This window comes from Chiloscyllium plagiosum, unplaced genomic scaffold, assembly GCF_037043375.1.
Source record: "Chiloscyllium plagiosum isolate Xiang-an unplaced genomic scaffold, Cpla_swu_hap1 HiC_scaffold_7, whole genome shotgun sequence".
Classification (NCBI taxonomy): Eukaryota; Metazoa; Chordata; class Chondrichthyes; order Orectolobiformes; family Hemiscylliidae; genus Chiloscyllium; species Chiloscyllium plagiosum.
The window spans coordinates 114,309,996-114,330,096 of NW_028270145.1; the positions used below are offsets into that span (position 1 = coordinate 114,309,996).

Consider the following 20,101-nt stretch of genomic DNA (forward strand, 5'->3'; position numbering starts at 1 on the left):
ATCTCCCTAAACCTTCCTTCAATTATCTTAGAATTATGCCCCCTTCAGCCCTGGGAAAATGTCTCTGGCTATCCACCCTATCTATGCCTCTCACCATTTTATACACCTCTATCAATTCACTTCTCATCCGTTTTTGCTCCAATGAGAAAAGCCCTAGCTTCCTCAAACTTTCTTCATTAGACATGCCCTCCAGGCCAGGCAGCATCCTGCAAATCTCCTCTGCACGCTCTCTAAAGCATCCTTTCATGAGGCGACCAGAACTGAACACAATATTCCAAGTGTGGTCTAACCAGGGCTCTATAGAGCTGCAGCATAACTTCGTGGCTCTTAAACTTAATCCCCCTGCTAATGAAAGCCAACACACAATACACCTTCTTAACAACCCTATCAAACTGGGTGGCAACTTTGAGAGATCTATGGACATGGACCCCAACATCCCTCTGTTCCTCCACACTGCCAAGAACCTTGTCTTTAACCCTATATTTTGGATTCAAATTTGACCATCCAAAGTGAACAACTTCACACTTTCCCAGGTTGAACTCCATTTGCCATTTATCAGCCCAGTTCTGGATCCTGTCAATGTCCCGTTGCAACCTACAACAGCCCTCCACACTATCCACCACTCCATCACCCTTTGTGTCATCGGCAAACTTACTAACCCACCCTTCCACTTCCTCATCCTAGTCATTTATAAAAATCACAACGAGCAGAGGTCCCAGAACTGATTCCTGCGGAGCACCACTGGTCACCGAGCTCCAGGCTGAGTACTTTGCATCTACTACCACCCTCTGTCTTCTATGGGCCAGCCACGTCTGTATCCAGACAGATAGGTTTCCCTGTATCCCATGCCTCCTTACTTTCTGAATGAGCCTACCATGGAGAACCTTATCAGAAGCCTTGCTAAAATCCATATACGCACAAAAACTGCTCTACCTTCATCAACTTGTGTCCATGTTTCAGCAGGCAGTAAATCCATTGTGCCTATCCAGCCCTTTCAATCAGATCATCCTCAGCCTTCTAACATACATAAATTACAGACTGAGAATCCTCACATTGACCTGTGTTCCCTCAGGTGATTAACTTACTTGCAGAGCCCATTAAAGGATTTTTATAGAATTCAGCCATGATGGGATTTGAACCTGGGTCCCTAGAATGTTACTCGGGGTTCTGGATTAATAGGCTAGCGACAATAGGGCTAAGGCCATTCCCTTAGCTCAGTGCCTTTGCCCTGCTTTCCCCCCCCCTTGCCCTGTGACCCTTGCTGCCCTCAGAACTCTTAACAACTGCCCCTCACCTTCTCTCCTCTGTCCCTAGGGCCAAACTGGAGAAGATGCCATCAATCCCCGAGGAGCCGGAAGTTCCGGAAAACGAGACTGAGCGCTTCACCATGCCGGACTTCATTAAACCCATCCAGAATGTGGAAGTGACGGAAGGCAAGGATGCGGTGCTGGAGTGCCAGGTGACGGGGCTGCCCTATCCTGCCATCACCTGGTATCATAATGGTCACAAGCTGGACAGTACAGACGAGAGGAGAATGACACAGTGTATGTACACTCACTCGAACCTCCAGGGGGAGGCGCTAACAGACAAGGCTGTGTACTAGTGGCCGTGGTTAGCTTGAATTTTGTCAGGATGTAAGAGGCCATTGGGTAGGGCAATGGATTAGTGGTATTATCACTAGACTAATCATCCAGACACTCTGCTAATGTTTGGTGATCCGGCTTCAAATCCTGTGGGATTGGAGATCAACAATAATTTTTTTATTAAATCTGAATTTACTGATAATGATTGGTGGGGTAAGACCCATCTGGGTCACTAATGTCCTTTAGGGAAGGAAACTGCCATCCTTACCTGATCTGGCCTCTATGTGACTCCAGACCTACAGCCATGTGTGGTTGAGTTTTAACTGCCCTCTGGGTAATAAACACTGGCTTGGTCAGTGACATCCACATTCTGGGAATGAATACAAAATACAGTTGTCACGTGACAGTATTTCAGACAAGACAGAAAACCAGAGGTTCCTTCAGCCCTCTCTTGTTTATGATATTTATAAATGATTTGCATAAAAATGTAGATGATCTGATCAGTACGTTTGCAGAAACAAAAATTGCTGGAGTTCTGTAATGGGTTTGAATCCCACCATAGCAGACGGTGAAACTTGAAATCAGTTTTTTTAAAAACATGGAATCAGTGAACATGGAAACATGCTGATTGTAAAACTTCATCTGGTTCACTAATGTCCTTGAGGGAAGGAAACTACCATCCTCACCTGGTCTGGCCTACATGTGACTCCAGACGTGCAGCTGTGAGGGTGACTCTCACCTGCCTCTGAAATGGCCAAACAACCCACTCAGTCACTCCCATTACTACATCCAACAGCTCAACCATCATCAACAACTGAGGGACTCCCATCAAAGCTCTCAGAATCATTCATGGCCCTTTCCATCCTCGACTCCTTGACAGACCTTTCTGGATCATAACGGGTGATCCAGTGCTTGTGGAACATTCTGGAATTTTGACTGTTTGCGCAGAGCAAAGAGAATACGGACCAGGAGCAGGAGTAGGCCTATCCAGCATTCACTGCCTCCTGTCAATGGCCGAACACCCAAAGGCTCTCTGACCATGAGGTGGGTCATGGGTCACACGGTGCCCGAGGTGAGGTCAGCTGACCTGGCAGGGCATGGGTCAGAGGTCACGGTCAGGCACAAAATGCCCCACTGACTGAGAGAGGTCACCTCCCCTCCCCACCCGTCCCTGCTTGCTGCCCACCTCATGCCTTTTTAACGGTTTCATCATCATTGGCTTCTCTCCGCCACAGATAAAGACATCCATCGCTTGGTCATTCGCTGTGCTGACCATTCTCACGCAGGAGTATATAAAAGTGTCATAGCCAACAAGGTGGGGAAGGCCACCAGCTACGCCCACGTATATGTATCCGGTAAGATCCTGTCCCGACTGTGACTGGCATACTCAGTGGCAACCCCATAACCCAGCAGCATGACTGTTACTAACTCCCAGCAGCCAATAGATCTCAGTCCGCAGCACAGAGGTAGGCCATTCGGCCCCACCTGTCCCAACTGGCCTTTCTGTCCCACTCGAGCCTCCTCCCATCTTTCCACATCAAACACGATCAGTGTGTAACCCTTCCCTGTCATTTCCCTCGAATGTTCCTCATTGAGTCTCCGCTGAACACTGGTGTGAATATTGACTTCCCACAGGCGGGAGTGAGTGAGCTCATCATCGACCGGGTAAGGAGAATTTTCTCGATTCTCCGTAGGGATTTCTTGGTGACTAGCTTCATACTGATGGACTCAAGTTATGCTGTTTCCCACAAGAGGAAATGTTCTCTCTGTTTCCTCTCTAGCAACATAAACACATGGAAAATAGGAGCAGGAGTAGGCTATTCGGCCCTTCCAGCCTGCTCCACCATTCTGTACGATCATGGCTGACCATGTAACTCAGCCCCCTGTTCCTGCTTACTCCCCTGTTTCCTTTGTATCCTTCAGTCTTTGGAACCACAGTCATTCTTCTATATTAGTGGAATCATGGAAATAATAAGTTACACCAATAGAATAGGTTTCCAATCATTCAAAGCCCCATAGGTAAACCCACTGACCCATGATCTGCAGTTTCACACTCTGACCTGTTCTGGTTCACATCCCTTCCCATCAACCCTCCGCGAATGAGGGTGTAGCTGCTCAGGATGGTGACCATCTGCCAGATGGAGGGAAAGGAGGTGGGTGCAGAATCAGAGCAGAATAACTGGGAGGGTGTCACATCTGCTCCATCCACTCCATCCCCCCACACAGTTGCTTTCCCTCCACTGACCCCATTCACATTGCCTTAGCACCTTTCCCACTCGCACCCCGACCCGGTCAGATTTGTCCAACCAGAGATGGACTCCCTGGATATAAGAAACACAGGGCATGGCCAAGAGCGTGGGTCATTGAAGGTCACCCCATTGCCTTGTTACCAACTTCCATTCCCCCTCATCTGCCATTCCTATCCCCCCCCACCCTCTCACTGCTCCCACTGACATTGCCAAACTGACTGAGTATCCCAGCCCTGACTGTGTGTGTGTGTATGATACAGGGACTGAGTGCCCTAGCATTGACTGTGTGTGTGAATGAGAGAGAGAGAGAGAAACAGAGGTTGTGTGGATATGTGTGTGTGAAAAACAGGGACTGAGTGACCCAGTACTGACACTGTGTGTGTAACAGGGACTGTGTGCCCTAGCATTGACTCTGTGTGTATGTGTAACAGGGACTAAGTGCCCCAGTACTGACTCTGTGTGTATGTGTGTGAGACAGGGACTGAGTGCCCCAGCACTGACTGTTGTGTGTCTGTGTGTGTGTGTGTAACAGGAACTGAATGCCCCAGCACTAACTGTGTGTATGTGTGTGTAACAGGGACTGAGTGCCCCAGCACTGACTCTGTGTGTATGTGTGTGTGTGTGACAGGGACTGAGTGCCCCAACACTGACTGTGTGTGTGTGTGTGTGTGTGTGTATGTGTGTGAGACAGGGACTGAGTGCCCCAGCACTGACTCTGTGTGTGTGACAGGGACTGAGTGCCCCAGCACTGACTCTGTGCGTATGTGTGGGTGTGTGTGTGTGTGTGTGACAGGGACTGAGTGCCCCAGCACTAACTCTGTGTGTGTGTTTGTGTGTGTGTATATGTGTGTGTGAGACAGGGACTGAGTGCCCCAGCACTGACTCTGTGTGTATGTGTGTGTGTGTAACAGGGACTGAGTGCCCCAGCACTGACTGTGTGTGTATGTGTGGGTGTAACAGGGACTAAGTGCCCCAGCACTGACTCTGTGTGTGTGTGTGTGTGTAAAACAGGGACTGAGTGCCCCAGCACTGACTCTGTGTGTATGTGTGGGTGTAACAGGGACTAAGTGCCCCAGCACTGACTCTCTGTGTGTGTGTGTGTGTGTAACAGGGACTGAGTGCCCCAGCACTGACTGTGTGTGTGTGTGTAACAGGGACTGAGTGCCCCAGCACTGACTGTGTGTGTGTGTGTGTGTGTGTAACAGGGACTGAGTGCCCCAGCACTGACTCTGTGTGTGTAACAGGGACTGAGTGCCCCAGCACTGACTCTGTGTGTGTGTGTGTGTGTGTGTGTGTGTGTTAGTGTTTGTGTGTGTGTAACAGGGACTTAGTGCCCCAACACTGACTCTGTGTGTATGTGTGGGTATACCAGGGACTGAGTGCCCCAGCACTGACTGTGTGTATGTGTGTGTGTGTGACAGGGACTGAGTGCCCCAGCACTGACTGTGTGTATGTGTGTGACAGGGACTGAGTGCCCCAGCATTGACTCTGTGTGTATGTGTGTGTGTGTGACAGGGACTGAGTGCCCCAGCACTGACTGTGTGTGTATGTGTGGGTATAACAGGGACTGAGTGCCCCAGCACTGATGTGTGTGTGTGTGACAGGGACTGAGTGCCCCAGCACTGACTCTGTGTGTATGTGTGACAGGGACTGAGTGCCCCAGCACTGACTCTGTGTGTATGTATGGGTATAACAGGGACTGAGTGCCCCAGCACTGATGTGTGTATGTATGTGTGTGTGACAGGGACTGAGTGCCCCAGCACTGACTCTGTGTGTATGTGTGGGTGTAACAGGAACTGAGTGCCCCAGCACTGACACTGTGTGTACATGTGCGTGTGTGTGTGTAACAGGGACTGAGTGCCCCAGCACTGACTCTATGCATGTATGTGTGTGTGTAACAGGGACTGAGTGCCCCAGCGCTGACTCTGTGTGTACGTGTGTGTATGTGTGTGTGTAACAGGGACTGAGTGCCCCAGCACTGACTCTATGCATGTGTGTGTGTGTGTGTAACAGGGACTGAGTGCCCCAGCACTGACTCTATGCATGTGCGTGTGTGTGTGTGTAACAGGGACTGAGTGCCCCAGCACTGATTCTGTGTGTACGTGTGTGTAAGTGTATGTGTGTGTAAAACAGGGACTGAGTGCCCCAGCACTGACTCTGTGTGTACGTGTGTGTAAGTGTATGTGTGTGTGTAAAATAGGGACTGAGTGCCCCAGCACTGACTCTGTGTGTACGTGTGTGTAACAGGGACTGAGTGCCCCAGCACTGACTCTATGCATGTGTGTGTGTGTAACAGGGACTGAGTGCCCCAGCACTGACTCTATGCATGTGTGTGTGTGTGTAACAGGGACTGAGTGCCCCAGCACTGACTCTATGCATGTGTGTGTGTGTGTAAAACAGGGACTGAGTGCCCCAGTACTGACTTGATGTGTGTAACTCTATGGGATGTGTGTCCTAATCCACATGTCTAATAAGTTGACTTTGAGCTGCTGTGTGCTCAGTGGACGTTCGGTTAATTCCTGCTTGCTGCTTGTCATGGTCTTTAATGAGGTTTATGGCCCAAAGCCAAAGTCATGACGTAAATGGCTGCAGATCAGGAGTGAAAGAGGATTGAATTAAATTACTCAGTAATACAGTTATAAATAGAGACAGAATCAATTTGGAACATGGTAATAAATGGAATATTGCTTCTCCTGCTTTGTGCTGGGAATGTCAAAATCCCAGACTCCTCGACATGTCTTTGTCTCCTAATAAACCAGTGAATGGCATCAAATTATACAGCAACGGGAGGGAGTTAAAGACTGAAAGCTAATCGAGGGATTCAGGGTGGTATATTTATAGAATAACAGGTATCTGGGAGTGAGTCACGACTGGAATCTAATCAAGGGTTTCAGGTGGTCTATATATCGAATAACAGATACCCAGGAGTGAGTTACAGACTGGAATCTAATCGAGGTGTTTGGGATGGTTTTTATGTAGAATAACAAATCCCGGGGATGAGTTACAGATTGGAATCTAATTAAGGGGTTCGGGATGGTCCAAATGTCGAATAACAGACACCCAGAAGTGAATTACAAACTGGAATCTAATCAAGGAATTGGGGGTTGAGTGCAGTGTGGCTGTTTATGTGTTGAGTAAGCACTGTCCTTCACCTGTCCGCCTGGCTGGGGTGTTATGTTTCTGTGCTTCCTGAAGGTGTTTGGCAGGTGGGCCATGGCACCGTCAGTCCCTGCATGGCCATGTCCTCTGTCACTGAGGTAGGAACTGGCTTGTTTCCCTGAGTGATTCTTTGTGTAGTTTGTCCTTTGGAGATTCCTGATGCTGTGTCGAATGATGGGCGAGTTGCTGATGAAATGTTTCTGCTTCTCTCTTCACTGTGATCCAGATGTGATCCCGGACCCACCCAATGGTCCCGCTGTGGTGGTGGCAGTGACGGGCAGGACTGTGACTCTCCAATGGAACAAACCCAAGAAACTCGACCCATCGATAGGTAACACTCAACAAAAACCACAGTGGCATCATGTATGTGTGTAAACTCTCTGTGAACCCCATCAAACACTCCCAGGGATAAGGTGAGCTACTTCGTAAAGCTCCCTCTACACTGTCCCCCATCAAACACTCCCAGGACAGCGACACCACAGGGTTAGATACAGAGTAAAGCTCCCTCTACACTGTCCCCATCAAACACTCCCAGGACAGTGACACCACAGGGTTAGATACAGCGTAAAGCTCCCTCTACACTGTCCCTCATCAAACACTCCCAGGACAGGGACAGCATGGGGTTAGATACAGAGTAAAGCTCCCTCTATACTGTCCCCCATCAAACACTCCCAGGACAGGGACAGCATGGGGTTAGATACAGAGTAAAGCTCCCTCTATACTGTCCCCCATCAAACACTCCCATGACAGGAACAGCATGGGATAGATACAGAGTAAAGCTCCTCTACAGTGTCACCATCAAACACTCCTAGGACAGCTCCCTTTACTCTGTTTTCATATAAATTCTTAAGAAATGGAAGCAGTAGTAGACGTTTCGGCCCATTGAGCTTGTTCTGCCTTTTGATATGATTCTGGCTGATCTTGGGACTCAGCTCCAGTTTCCCTCCCACTCGCTGTGTCCTCTCAATTCCCAGAACAACCAAAATCTGACCCTCTGAGCCTTAAATACATTCGATGCCAGAGAATCCCTAGCTGTCCGGGACAGGGAATCTCAAAGATTAATGACTCTGGGACAGAATTAAATTCTCCTCATCCCAACCCATTATCCTGATCTTGTGGTTTTGTTCTCACATGAGCAATTCCTATGAGGGACAGCAGATTCGGAGGATATTCAGGGTGGGAGAGCTCCCTCCCTGACATATTGAGGCTTCTTTCCCTTTGAGTATCAAGCTGGGAACAATCTTTGCTGCTTCGGTCTGACTCAGTCTGTCACCTTGCCTTATTTACCAGGAAAGTCTAAGGGTCAGTAACAAAGGGGCATCACTTTAAAGTAAAAGGCAGGAGGTTTAGAGGGGATTTGAGGAAACCTTTTTCAACCAGAGAATAGTGGGAGTCTGGAATGCACTGCCTGGGAGAGTAGTTGAGGCGGGAAACCTCAGAACCTTTAAAATGTACTTGGATAAACTCTTGAGGTATCATAACATTCAAGCCTCTGGTCCTAATGTGAGAAAGTGGGACTGGTGTAGGTCGTGGTATTTTGTGGTGGTTGACTCGATGGGCTGAAGGGAGTCTGCTTCCTCCCTGCTTTTAGAATCTCTGAAAGTACATCAACAATCAGTCAGAGGTTTGTGGGTTCAAGTCCCCCCCACCCTTGAAAGAGTTCAATGCATAGACATCCCAGGACAGGGTTAATAAATTTGCAGACGACACTAAGGTCGGTGGAGTTGTGGATAGTGACAAGGGATGTAGTAGGTTGCAGAGAGACATAGATAGGATGCAGAGCTGGGCTGAGTTTAACGTGGACATGTGTGAGGTGATACACCTTGGACGGAGTAATCGGAATGCAAAGTACTGGGCTAATGGTAAGATTCTTGGGAGTGCAGATGAGCAGAGAGATCTCGGTGTCCATGTACACAGATCCCTGAAAGTTGCCACCCAGATTGACAGGGTTGTTAAGAAGGCATACAGTGTCTTGGCCTTTATTAGTAGAGGGACTGAGTTCTGGAACCATGAGGTTATGCTACAGCTGTACAAAGCTCTGGTACGGCCACACTTGGAGTATTGCATACAGTTCTGGCCACCGCATTATAAGAAGGATGTGGAAGCTTTGGAAAGGGTGCAGAGGAGATTTACTAGGATGTTGCCTGGTATGGAAGGAATGTCTTACAAGGAAAGGCTGAGGGCCTTGAGCCTGTTCTCATTAGAGAGAAGAAGGTTGAGAGGTGACTTAATAGAGACATACAAGATAATCGGAGGGTTAGACAGGGTGGACAGGCAGAGCCTTTATCCAAGTATGGGGACGGTAAACACGAGGGGACACAACTTTAAAGTGAGGGGAGATAGGTATAAGACAGATGTCAGAGGTAGTTTCTTTACTCAGAGAGTAGTAAGGGTATGGAATGCTTTGCCTGCAACGGTAGTAGATTCGCCAAGTTTAAGTGCATTTAAGTCGTCATTGGACAGGCATATGGACGTACATGGAATAGTGTAGGTGGGATGGGCTTCAGATTAGTATGACAGGTCGGCACAACATCGAGGGCCGAAGGGCCTGTACTGCGCTGTAATGTCCTATGTTCTATGTTCTAGGTGGTAGTGTCCCTGGGCTAGTAATCCAGAGCCCTGGGTTATCGCTCCAGGGGAGATGTGTTTGAATCCCATCCTGGTAGATGGTTAAAAATTTGAATCCAATGCCCCCCTGCCAAAAAAATCAGGAATAAAGATTGGTTCTGAAGAATCACTGTCAACACCCATAAAGGAAAAGCCCATCTGGTTCACTGATATCCTGTCAGGGTGTGGGGTTTGGGGAGGGTGGTCTAGTCTGGTTTAGATGCGATTCCAGACTCAGAGCAATGTGGTTGACGCTTAACTTCTATCTGGGACAATTAGGGATGGGTAACAAATGCTGGCCTAGCCAACGATGCTCATCTCCCGTGATGGGCCTTTGGTAATGTGGGTGTGCTGCGCTGCTGGACATTCCGTCTGTCAGCTGGGAATGTGATCAAGGTACCATTTGCCCTTTTAGAGTCATAGAGATGTACAGCACGGAAACAGACCCTTGGGTCCAACTCATCCTTTAGGAGAAAGTGAGGACTGCAGATGCTGGAGATCAGAGCTGGAAATGTGTTGCTGGAAAAGCGCAGCAGGTCAGGCAGCATCCAAGGAGCAGGAGAATCGACGTTTCGGGCATGAGCCCTTTTCACCCTGTGTGAAAAGTTGCCCTTTAGGTCCTTTTTAAATTTTCCCCTCTCACCCTAAACCTCTGCCCTCTAGTTTTGAGCTTCCCCATCCCAGGGAAAAGGCCTTGTCTATTTATCCTATCCATGTCTCTCATGATTTTATAATCCTCCATAAGGTCATTTTTTTCTGAATCCTTACAAGTTTCACAACATCCTTCCTATAGGAGGGAGACCAGAATTGCATACAATATTCCAAAAGTGGCCTCACCAATGTCCTGTACAGCTGCAACATGACCTCCCAACTCCTGTACTCAATGCACTGACCAGTAAAGGAAAGCATACCAAACGCCTTCTTCACTATCCTAGCTACCTGTGAATTCTCTTTCAAGGAGTTATGAACCTGGACTCCAAGGTCTCTTTGTTCAGCAACACTCCCTAGGACCTTACCATTAAGTGTATAAGTCCTGCTAAGATTTGCTTTTCCAAAATGCAGCACCTCACATTTATCTAAATTAAACTCCATCCACCTCTCCTCAGCCCAATGGCCCATCTGATCAAGATCCCTTTGTAATTTGAGGTAACCTTCTTCGCTGTCTACTACACCTCCAGTTTTGGTATCATCTGCAAACTTACTAACTGCACCTCCCATGTTCACATCCAAATCTGGGTGACTATAAAAGATAGAAACAAGGGCATGGTAGCTCTCCTTGGTGACACTGACATTCTTTACCCTTTTGATCAACATCACAAAGAACAATTGGCATGATCATTGGCACCATTCTTTTGCCCTGCACAAGTTAGTCACCACTGCTGTTATATTACAAGGGGATTTCACTTCATAGGAGATAGAAGAGTCCATTCAGCCCATCAGGACTGCTCTGCCACTCAGCTAGATCACAGCAGATCCTCTTTCTCAAAACCATTTTTCCACAAGAGCCCCAAATCCATTGATTTCTCTAAATATTCCATCATCTACATTATTAATAAATCTTGTGAATGGATGAGGTCCCAAAACAGAGTCCCTGTGCATCACTTGTCAGTCACATCCAGTCGATGAAAGAACCTGCTCCTTCTCTCCATGTCCTGTCTCCTCCTGCTTCAGCTGGTATTTGCAGCAGCTTCAGGGATTGGTCTTTGGTGTCTTAAGGCTCAAAGGAGAGACTTTATCGAACCCCCCCACCAAAGACATTACAATATATATAATAACCTGGATGAGGCAAGGGAACGTACTATCGCCAGGTTTGTGAAAGGTACAGAAATAGGTGGGAAGGCCAGTGGTAAGGATGATGCAAAGACTCTGCAGAGGGATATGGACAGGGGAAGTGAAGGGGCAAAACTTTAGCAGTTGGAATATGATTGAGAAAATGTGAGGTTATTCACATTGGCAGGAACAACAGAGGAGCTGAATATTATTTAAGTGCTGAAAGACTGCAGAAAGCTACACAACAAAGTGGTTTGGGAATCCTTGTGGATAAATCACTAAAAGGTAACATCCAAGTTCAATGGGTAACAGGGAAGGCAAGTGGAATGTGCACCTTTATTACAAAAGAAATAGGTTTAAAAAAGGGGACGTTTTGCCAAAACTATACAAGACATTAGTTAGACCACAGCTGGACACACTCACCCACCCACCCACCAGTAGATGATTTACCCCATTGATCATACTGTACTAATCAACGAGACATGGAAAACTAGGATCTGGAAACTCCCTGCAATATTTTCCAATCTTCCGAAGTAGAGGTCAGAAACCCACATTCTAACTGTGACCTCAGGAACACTGAGTCAAGAATTCATTATTATAAACTGCCCCCTCGACCTGCACCCATTTTTTGTGCGTGTGTGTCAGTATGAGAGAGCGTGTATGTGTCAATATGAGAGCGTGTGTGCATATGTGTCAGTACGAGAGAGTGTGTGTGTGTCAGTACAAGAGAGTGTATGTGTGTCAGTACGAGAGACAGTGTGTGTGCGTCAGTATGAGAAAGAGAATGTGTGGGCAATATGAGAGTGTGTGTGTGAGTGTGTTTGTGGGTGAGTGTGTGTGTGTAAGAGCGGGTGGATGAGTGCGTGTATGAGTGTGTGTGAGAGTGAGTGCACGTTGGTGATGGTTCTCCCCTCTTATTTTGCAGATCCTGCCACACTGACCTATGTTATTCAAAGCCAGGTGGTGGGCACACACCAGTGGCACGTCCTGAAAGCCAACATCAAGGACACCAGCTATACCATCCAATCGCTGAACAAAGGCATCCAGTACGTATTCAGGATCCAGAGCACCACATCAAAGAGCTGCAGCAAGCCCTCTCCCATCTCAGAGCTTGTTAAACTATTGGACAGAGGTAAGCAGCCCATCTGCAGTGTGACTGGGTGACAGAATATCACACGGGCAGGGGAGAAGGGAACAAAGTGACACATCTAAAAACAAAACCTAGGACTGGCTTCCTTTCTCAATGAATGGAATGCAAAGCAGTTAAACTTATACCAGACTTTTGTTCGATCACAATGGACAGTTTTATCCTTTTTACCGGAAATGGGTATCGCTGGCTGGGTCAGTATTTATTATGTGTCCCTGGTGGCCCTTGAGAAGGTGAGGGTGAGCTGCCTTCTTGAAGCGCTGCAGTCTGTGTGCTATGCAGTTCTGGTCTCCATATTGAGAAAAGTAGTAAGAAGCACGAGGTAAAGTTCAATCTCGATTTGTTTTAAGAATTCCCCCACACTGTGGAAGCAGCCCATTGAGTCCACACCAACCCTCCGAAGAGTGTCCCCCCCTGATCCACTTGCCTACCCTATCCCTGTAGCAAAAGTGAGGACTGCAGATGCTGGAAATCAGAGTCTAGATGAGAGTGGTGCTGGAAAAGCACAGCAGGTCAGGCAGCATCCGAGGAATAGGAAAATCGACGTTTCGGGCAAAAGTCCTTCATCAGGACTCATGAAGGGCTTTTGCCTGAAACGTCGATTTTCCTACCTTATCCCTGTAACTCTGCATTTCACATGGCTAACCCACCTAACCTGCACATCTTTGGACTGTGGGAGGAAACCCACGCAGACACAGGGAGAATGTGAAAACTCCGCACTGAGTCCCTGGTGCTGTGAGGCAGCAGTGCTAACCACTGAGCCACCGTGCCAACCCTTATTTAATAGGATTACACTGGAACTGAGAAGTTATGCTAATCAGGAAGCATTGAAATGGCTTAGTGCTGTATCCTTTAGAATCAAGAATGACCTGGTTGAGATCTTTGGAGATCAACAGAATTGATACGGAGAAGACACTCCCAATAGCGGAGCACAGATCTGCTCTGGCACTCACAGTTTCATTTCAAAGTCAGCATTGCGCTCTCAAAAGTTCCACATTGTCTGGAGTTTAGATCAAATGTGCAAAATTCTTGAGATCTTAACAAGGGTAGATCTCAGTAGCAGTAGTGTGTGCTATCTCCGAGATGCACTGCAGAAATTCACCAAAGATCCTCAGACAGCACCTTCCAAATCCACAACCACTTCTATCAAGGGCAGCAGATAAGGGGAGACAATGGCCTAGCAATATTATCAATAAACTATTAATCCAAAAACTCAGCTCACATTCCAGAAGCCTGGGTTCAAGTCCTGCCACAGCAGATGTGGAATTTGAATTCAATAGATAAAATTTATTTATGGAATTAAGAGTCTAATGATGACTGTGAATCCACTGTTGATTGTTGGAAAAACCCATTGGGTTTATTCATGTCCTTTAGGGAAGGAAGCTGCCATCCTTACCTGGTCTAGCCTACACGTGACTCCAAACCCACAGCCATGGGGTTGATTGTTAACTGCCCTCTGGGTAATTAGTGATGGGCAATAAATATTTGCCTGGCCGGAGCTGCCTACATCCCGTGAGTGATTTTAGAAAAAGATAAATGGGAACACCACCATCTTTAAGTTCCCCTCCAAACCACTCACGATCCTGACTTGAAAATATCCATCCTCCAGTGACACTGGGTTAAAATCCTGGAATTCCCTCCCTAATGGCACTGTGGTTCTACCTACAGCACATGGACAGCAGCGGTTCAAGATGGCAGCTCATCCCCACCTTCTCAAGTGGGCAACTAGGAATGGGCAGTAAATGCTGGCCCAGCCAGTGACACCCATATCCAGTCAATTAATTAAAAGATACTGAAAGGGTTGTTTTTCCCAGCAGCACAGTCTACAATTTTGAAACATTCTCAAGCAATGTTCGATATATTCGGACGGAAATCAATATAATTTTGGATATTGAGGGAATCAGTGGATAGACAGGAAAGTTGAGGCGAAGTAAAAGCTCTTGACTGGTGCATTAGTTTTGAGGGGCAGAATGGCCTCCTTCTGTTTCTGTCTGTGTTGCTTCTCTATGACAATATTGGAAAGTAATTTCTGCACCACCATTCCCGACTTCACAACATCCTGAAGTGTATGTTTAGAATCTAGTCACGGTGTCTCACTGTTAGCACCAGGGATCTGGGTTCAATTCCTGCCTCGGGTGGCTGTCTGTGTGGAGTCTGCACATTCTCCCCGTTTCTGCATGGGTTTCGTCTCACAGTCCAAAGATGTGCAGGTTATGTGGATTGGCCATGGGAAATTGCCCATAGTGTCCAGGGATGTGCAGGTTAGGGTGGGATTGCCCATGCTAAGTTCCCCATAGTGCCCAGGGATGAGCAGGTTAGGGTGGGTTGACCAAGCTAAATTGCACAGAGTGTCCAGGGATATGCAGGTTAGGGTGGGTTAGCCATCCCCATAGTGTCCAGGGATGTGCAGGTTAGCGTGGGATTGGCCTTGCTTAAATTCTCCATAATGCCCAGGGATGTGCAGGTTAGGATGCATTGGCCATGCTAAATTACCCATTGTGCCCAGGGATGTGCAGATTAGGGTGGGTTGGCCAGACTAAATTGCCCATAGTATCCAGGGATGTGCAGGTTAGTGTGGGATTGCCCATGCTAAATTCCCCATAATGCCCAGGGATGTTCAGGTTAGGGGGCATTGGCCATGCTAAATTACCCATTGTGCCCAGGGATGTACAGGTTAGGGTGAATTGGTCATGCTAAACTGCCCATAGTGTCCAGGGATGTGCAGGTTAGGGTGGAATTGGCCATGCGAAATTGTCCACGGATGTGCAGGTTAGGATGGGATTGTCCATGCTAAATTCCCCTTAGTGCCCAGGCATGTACAGGTTAGGGTGCATTGGCTGTGCTAAATTACCCATTGTGCCCAGGGATGTGCAGATTAGGGTGGGTTGACCACACTAAATTGCCCATAGTGTCCAGGGATGTGCAGGCTGGGTGGCCATGATGTGTAGGTACTGGTGTTGGACTGGGGATGGACAAGGTCAGAAATCACACAACTCCAGGATATAGTCCAACAGGCTTATTTGAAATCACAAGCTTGGACTATAACCTGGTGTTGTGTGACTTCTGATCAGGCTAGGTGGGTTAGCCATGGGAAATACAGGCTTACAGAGGTAGGGTGGGGGAACGGGTCTGGTTGGGATGTTCTTCGGAGGGCTGGTGCAGGCTTAATGGGCTGAATGGCCTCTGTCTGCACTGTAAGGACTCCATTTGTTTTCAAGTCTTCAGAGTTGATTTGGCTAGCTCTGAGCTGGGAGTGCTGAGTGAGGACTGACAAGGACAGACATTGATACTGGCTCTTTCATCCTTTCCGCAGGTCCCTATCTGGAAGAAGTTCCATGTTTTATTGACAAACCAGATGTAGTGTTTGCAGTGGAAGATCAGAGCAGCTGTATTACCTGTACACTGAACTACGTACAGGCAGATGTGTCATGGACAAAGTAAGAGCAAGCTACACTGCCTGTGCTTCTGCGTGTGAGTGGGAGAGTGTCAGAGACAGGCTTGGAGAGAAATTCCACTGTATCTGACAGCGAATGGTGTTCCCATATATCTGCTACCTTTGTCCTTCTAGATGGAAGTGGTTGTGGTTTGGGAAGGTGCTGTCTGAGGATCTTTGGTGAATTTCTGCAATGCGTCTTGTAGATGGTATACACTGATGCCACTGAGCATCATTGGTGGAGGGAGTGGATGGTTGTGGATGTGGTGCCAATCAAGTGGGCTGCTTTCTCCTGGATGATGTCGAGCTTCCTGAGTGTTGTTGGAACTGCACTCATCCAGGCAAATGAGGAGCATTCCCTCATACTCCTGATTTGTGTCTGTAGATGGTGGATAGACTTTGGGGAGTCAGGATTCATAGCCTCTCCGCCACTCAATGAAGGGATGGGAAGAATATTGGATGTGAGAGCAGAGAGTTGCTTGATATCCAGTTCACTCATTCAATAAAAAATCCCTAGTAAAATTGGAATCTATAGGTATCAGGGCAAACTCTCCATGGTTGGAGTCACACCTGGCACATAGGAAGATGGTTGTGGTCAAAAGAGAAAATGCTGGAAAATCTCAGCAGGTCTGGCAACATCTGTAAGGAGAGAAAAGGGCTGACGTTTCAAGTCTAACTGACCCTTTGTCAAAGCTGATGGTTGTGGTTGTTGGAGGTCAGTCATCTCAGCTCCAGGACATCTTTGCAGGAGTTCCTCAGGGTAGTGTCCTAGGGCCAACCATCTTCAGCAATGACCTTACCTCCATCATTAGATCAGAAGTGGGCATGTTCACTGATCATTGCACAATGTTTAGCATCATTCGCAACTCCTCAGATACTGAAGCAGTCCATGTTCAAATGCAACAAGATCTGGACAATATCCAGGCTGGGCTGACAAGTGGCAAGTAACATTTGTGCCACACAAATGCCAGGCAATAATCATTGACAATAAGAGACAATCTAACCGCACCCTTGACATTCAATGGTGTCACCATCACTGAGTTCCCCACTATCAACATCCTGGGGGTTACCACTGACCAGAAACTGACCGGACCAGCTAAATACAATGGCTACAAGAGCAGGTCAGAGGCTGGGAATACTGCAGTGAGTAACTCACCTCCTGACTCCTCAAAGCCTGTCCACCATTTACAAGGCACCATTTACAAGACAAAGGAGCAGAAATTGGGCCATTCAGCCTATCGAGTCTGCTCTGCCATTCAATAATGGCTGATGTGATGGAATACTCCCCATTTGCCTGGATGGGTGCAACTCCCAACAACACTCAAGAAGCTTGACACCATCCGGAACAAAGCATTCACTCCCTCTACCACCGATGCTCAGTGGCATCAGTGTGTACCACCTACAAGATATGCTGCAGAAATTCGCCAAAGATCCTCAGACAGCACCTTCCAAACCCACAACCACTTCCATCGAGAAGGAACCCTACCCCCTGCAAGCTCCCCTCCAAGCCACTCAGCATCCTGACTTGGAAATACATCACCGTTCCTTCAGTGTCACTGGGTCAAAATCCTGGAATTCCCTACCTAAGGGCATTGTGGGATTGCAGCAGTTCAACAAGGCAGCTCACCACCACCCCCTCAAGGGGACAACTGGGGATGGGCAGTAAATGCTGGCCCAGCCAGTGATGCCCACATCCTCTGAATAAATTTAAAAATAATTCAACACCGGGTTAGTGGATAAGATAGCAAAACATTTTGCCGAACCTGAGAAGTGTCTTTAAGGAGGAAAAGCACAACATGGTGGGGGGAGGGAAGATGAGGAAAATGGTGAAATTGGTGTTGATGCCTCGTCTTCCGCCTTGGGATCCTCCAACCACATGGCATCAATGTGGATTTCACTAATTTCCTCATCTCCCCACCCCCCTACCTCATCCCAGATTCAACCTTCCAACTCAGCAGCACCCGCTGGACCTGTCCACCTTCCTTCTAACCTATTTGCTCCAGCCTCCACTCTGACCTATTACCATCACTCCCCAACTGTATCCACCTATCACTTTCCAAGCTACCTCCCCCCAGCCCCACCCTCCTATCTATCTCTCAGCCCCCTTATGCATGCCCCCCCTCACCTAAAACACACATTCCTCCTGATGAGGGGCTTATGCCTGAAATGCCAACTCTCCTGCTCCTTGGATGCTGCCTGACCTGCTGTGCTTTTCCAGCGTTACATGTTGCAACTCTGCCTCTCCAGCATCTGCAATCCTCACTTAATTCCAATCTGTAGGAACTGTTCCAGAATCAAAAGAATCTTCAAAGATGACCACCAATGCATCCACTATTACTAATGCCACTTCCTTAAGTAGATTGAGATGTAGATTATCAGGCCTTGGAAATTTATCAGCCTTCAATTCCATCAATTTCTCCAACACCATTTCTGTACTAATACAGCTTTACTTCATTCCTCCCTCTCTCTAAGCCCTGTGATTCCCATTATTTCTGGCATGTTATTAGTGTTCTTCTTTACAAAGACAGAGACAGATGAATTTAGTTCATCAGCCATTTCTTTCCCCTCTCACATTGAACCTATGCCCTCTAGTTCTGGACTCCCCCACCCCAGGGAAGAGACCTTGTCTATTCACTCTATCCATGCCCCCCATGATTATATAAACCTCCAATGCTCTAGGAAAAACAGCCCCAGCCTATACAGCGTCTCCCTGTAGCTCAAACCCTTCAATCCTGGCCACGCTGTGGAATGCTGGTTATAGAGATTATCTCACTCTTACCTGGTTGACAATCTACAGGAATGGCGTGGAGTTGACCAATAAACCTCGGGTCTACGAGCTAAGCATGCCTGATGATGATCAACATATGCTGAAGATTGTGAAAGTTGGAAAGGCTGATGTTGGAGAGATAATGGTCACAGCCAGAAACGAACATGGAGAGGATTCTTGTCGGATATCTCTGCTTCTGGCAGGTATGCAGCTTCTCTCCTTGTTTCCTCAGAAATTAGTCGCTGTCAAATAAGAGGAATTTGCATTTGCTATAACATCCTTAGTACATTCCAAAAACTTTACAAAACCTCCTGAAATTGAATTTTAATGGTAAGAGGCACATTTTCTTGGTATTTTTGTCTTAAACTCCTTCAGACATAATAAATACAAACATAAAGAGAAAACAATATTTATACAGAATGGGAAGAGAGCACTGATTGGTTTGCAAGTCGACTCTGATTGGTAGAGGTGTTGCCATGAAAATGTACATCAATTAGTTGATAGTGTAGTGCTGGAAAGGCATAGCACGTTAGGCAGCATCCGAGGAGCAAGAGAATCGACGTTTCAGGCAAAATCCCTTCATTCCTGCTCCTCGGATGCTTCCTGACCGGCTGTGCCTTTTCAGCACCACACTGTCGACTCTGATCTCTAGCATCTGCAGTCCTCACTTTCAACTAATTAGTTGATGACTGACAGTTAACTGCTGAGCTTTGTTTAAATTTAAACCAGGCTGGTTGACTCTGATTTCTCAAAGTGTTGTCTTGAGAAATAAACCAGAATATTTTTGACAGAGTATAGACTCAACGGGCTGAATGGCCCTTTTCTGTGCTGGAATCCTCGGCAAATCTAATGGGGCTGTTGTTTGTTTTGTTGAGTTGATATAGGCTCGGTGCGTGTTCATGGTCCTTCAGTTCACAAAGAGCAGGTTGCTCTACATCAATATGTACAGCTTCCAATGTGTGTAAATGCACCACACTGCTAGCCCCACTGACTACTGAAATTAGGAAGGCAATGGCCTAGTGGTATTATCACTGGACTATCAACCCAGATAATGTTCAGGGGACCTGGGTTCAAATCCTGCCACAGCAGATGGTGAAATTTGAATTCACTAAATATCTGGAATTAAGAGTCTCCGGATCACTAATGTCCTTAAGGGAAGGAAACTGCCATCCTTACCTGGTCTGGCCTACATTTAACTCCAGACCCACAGCAATGTGGTTGACTCTTAGCTGCCCTCTGGGCAATTATGGATGGGCAATAAATACTGGCCTGGCCAGGGATGCCGTCATCCCATGAATGAATAAAAAAGCAAAGCAAACAGGGCTCTGACGTCATTCTCAGCATACTTGGGATTATTCAGCAAATGCTGTCCAATGCCTAAATCAC

The 20,101-nt window shown here is 47.3% G+C and overlaps 1 protein-coding gene across 5 annotated transcripts in view; it reads left to right on the forward strand.

Annotated features, from left to right (window-relative positions):
- Positions 1 to 20,101, forward strand: part of spega (striated muscle enriched protein kinase a) — a 396,078-nt gene that overhangs the window by 251,557 nt on the left and 124,420 nt on the right. For all 5 annotated transcript variants that reach the window (XM_087989397.1, XM_087989394.1, XM_087989395.1 and 2 more), the window contains 6 exons: positions 1,315 to 1,544; positions 2,819 to 2,938; positions 7,218 to 7,322; positions 12,294 to 12,500; positions 15,829 to 15,952; positions 18,746 to 18,918. In XM_087989397.1, the coding sequence (XP_087845523.1) occupies positions 1,315 to 1,544; positions 2,819 to 2,938; positions 7,218 to 7,322; positions 12,294 to 12,500; positions 15,829 to 15,952; positions 18,746 to 18,918 (959 nt within the window). The remainder of the gene's footprint in view (positions 1 to 1,314; positions 1,545 to 2,818; positions 2,939 to 7,217; positions 7,323 to 12,293; positions 12,501 to 15,828; positions 15,953 to 18,745; positions 18,919 to 20,101) is intronic.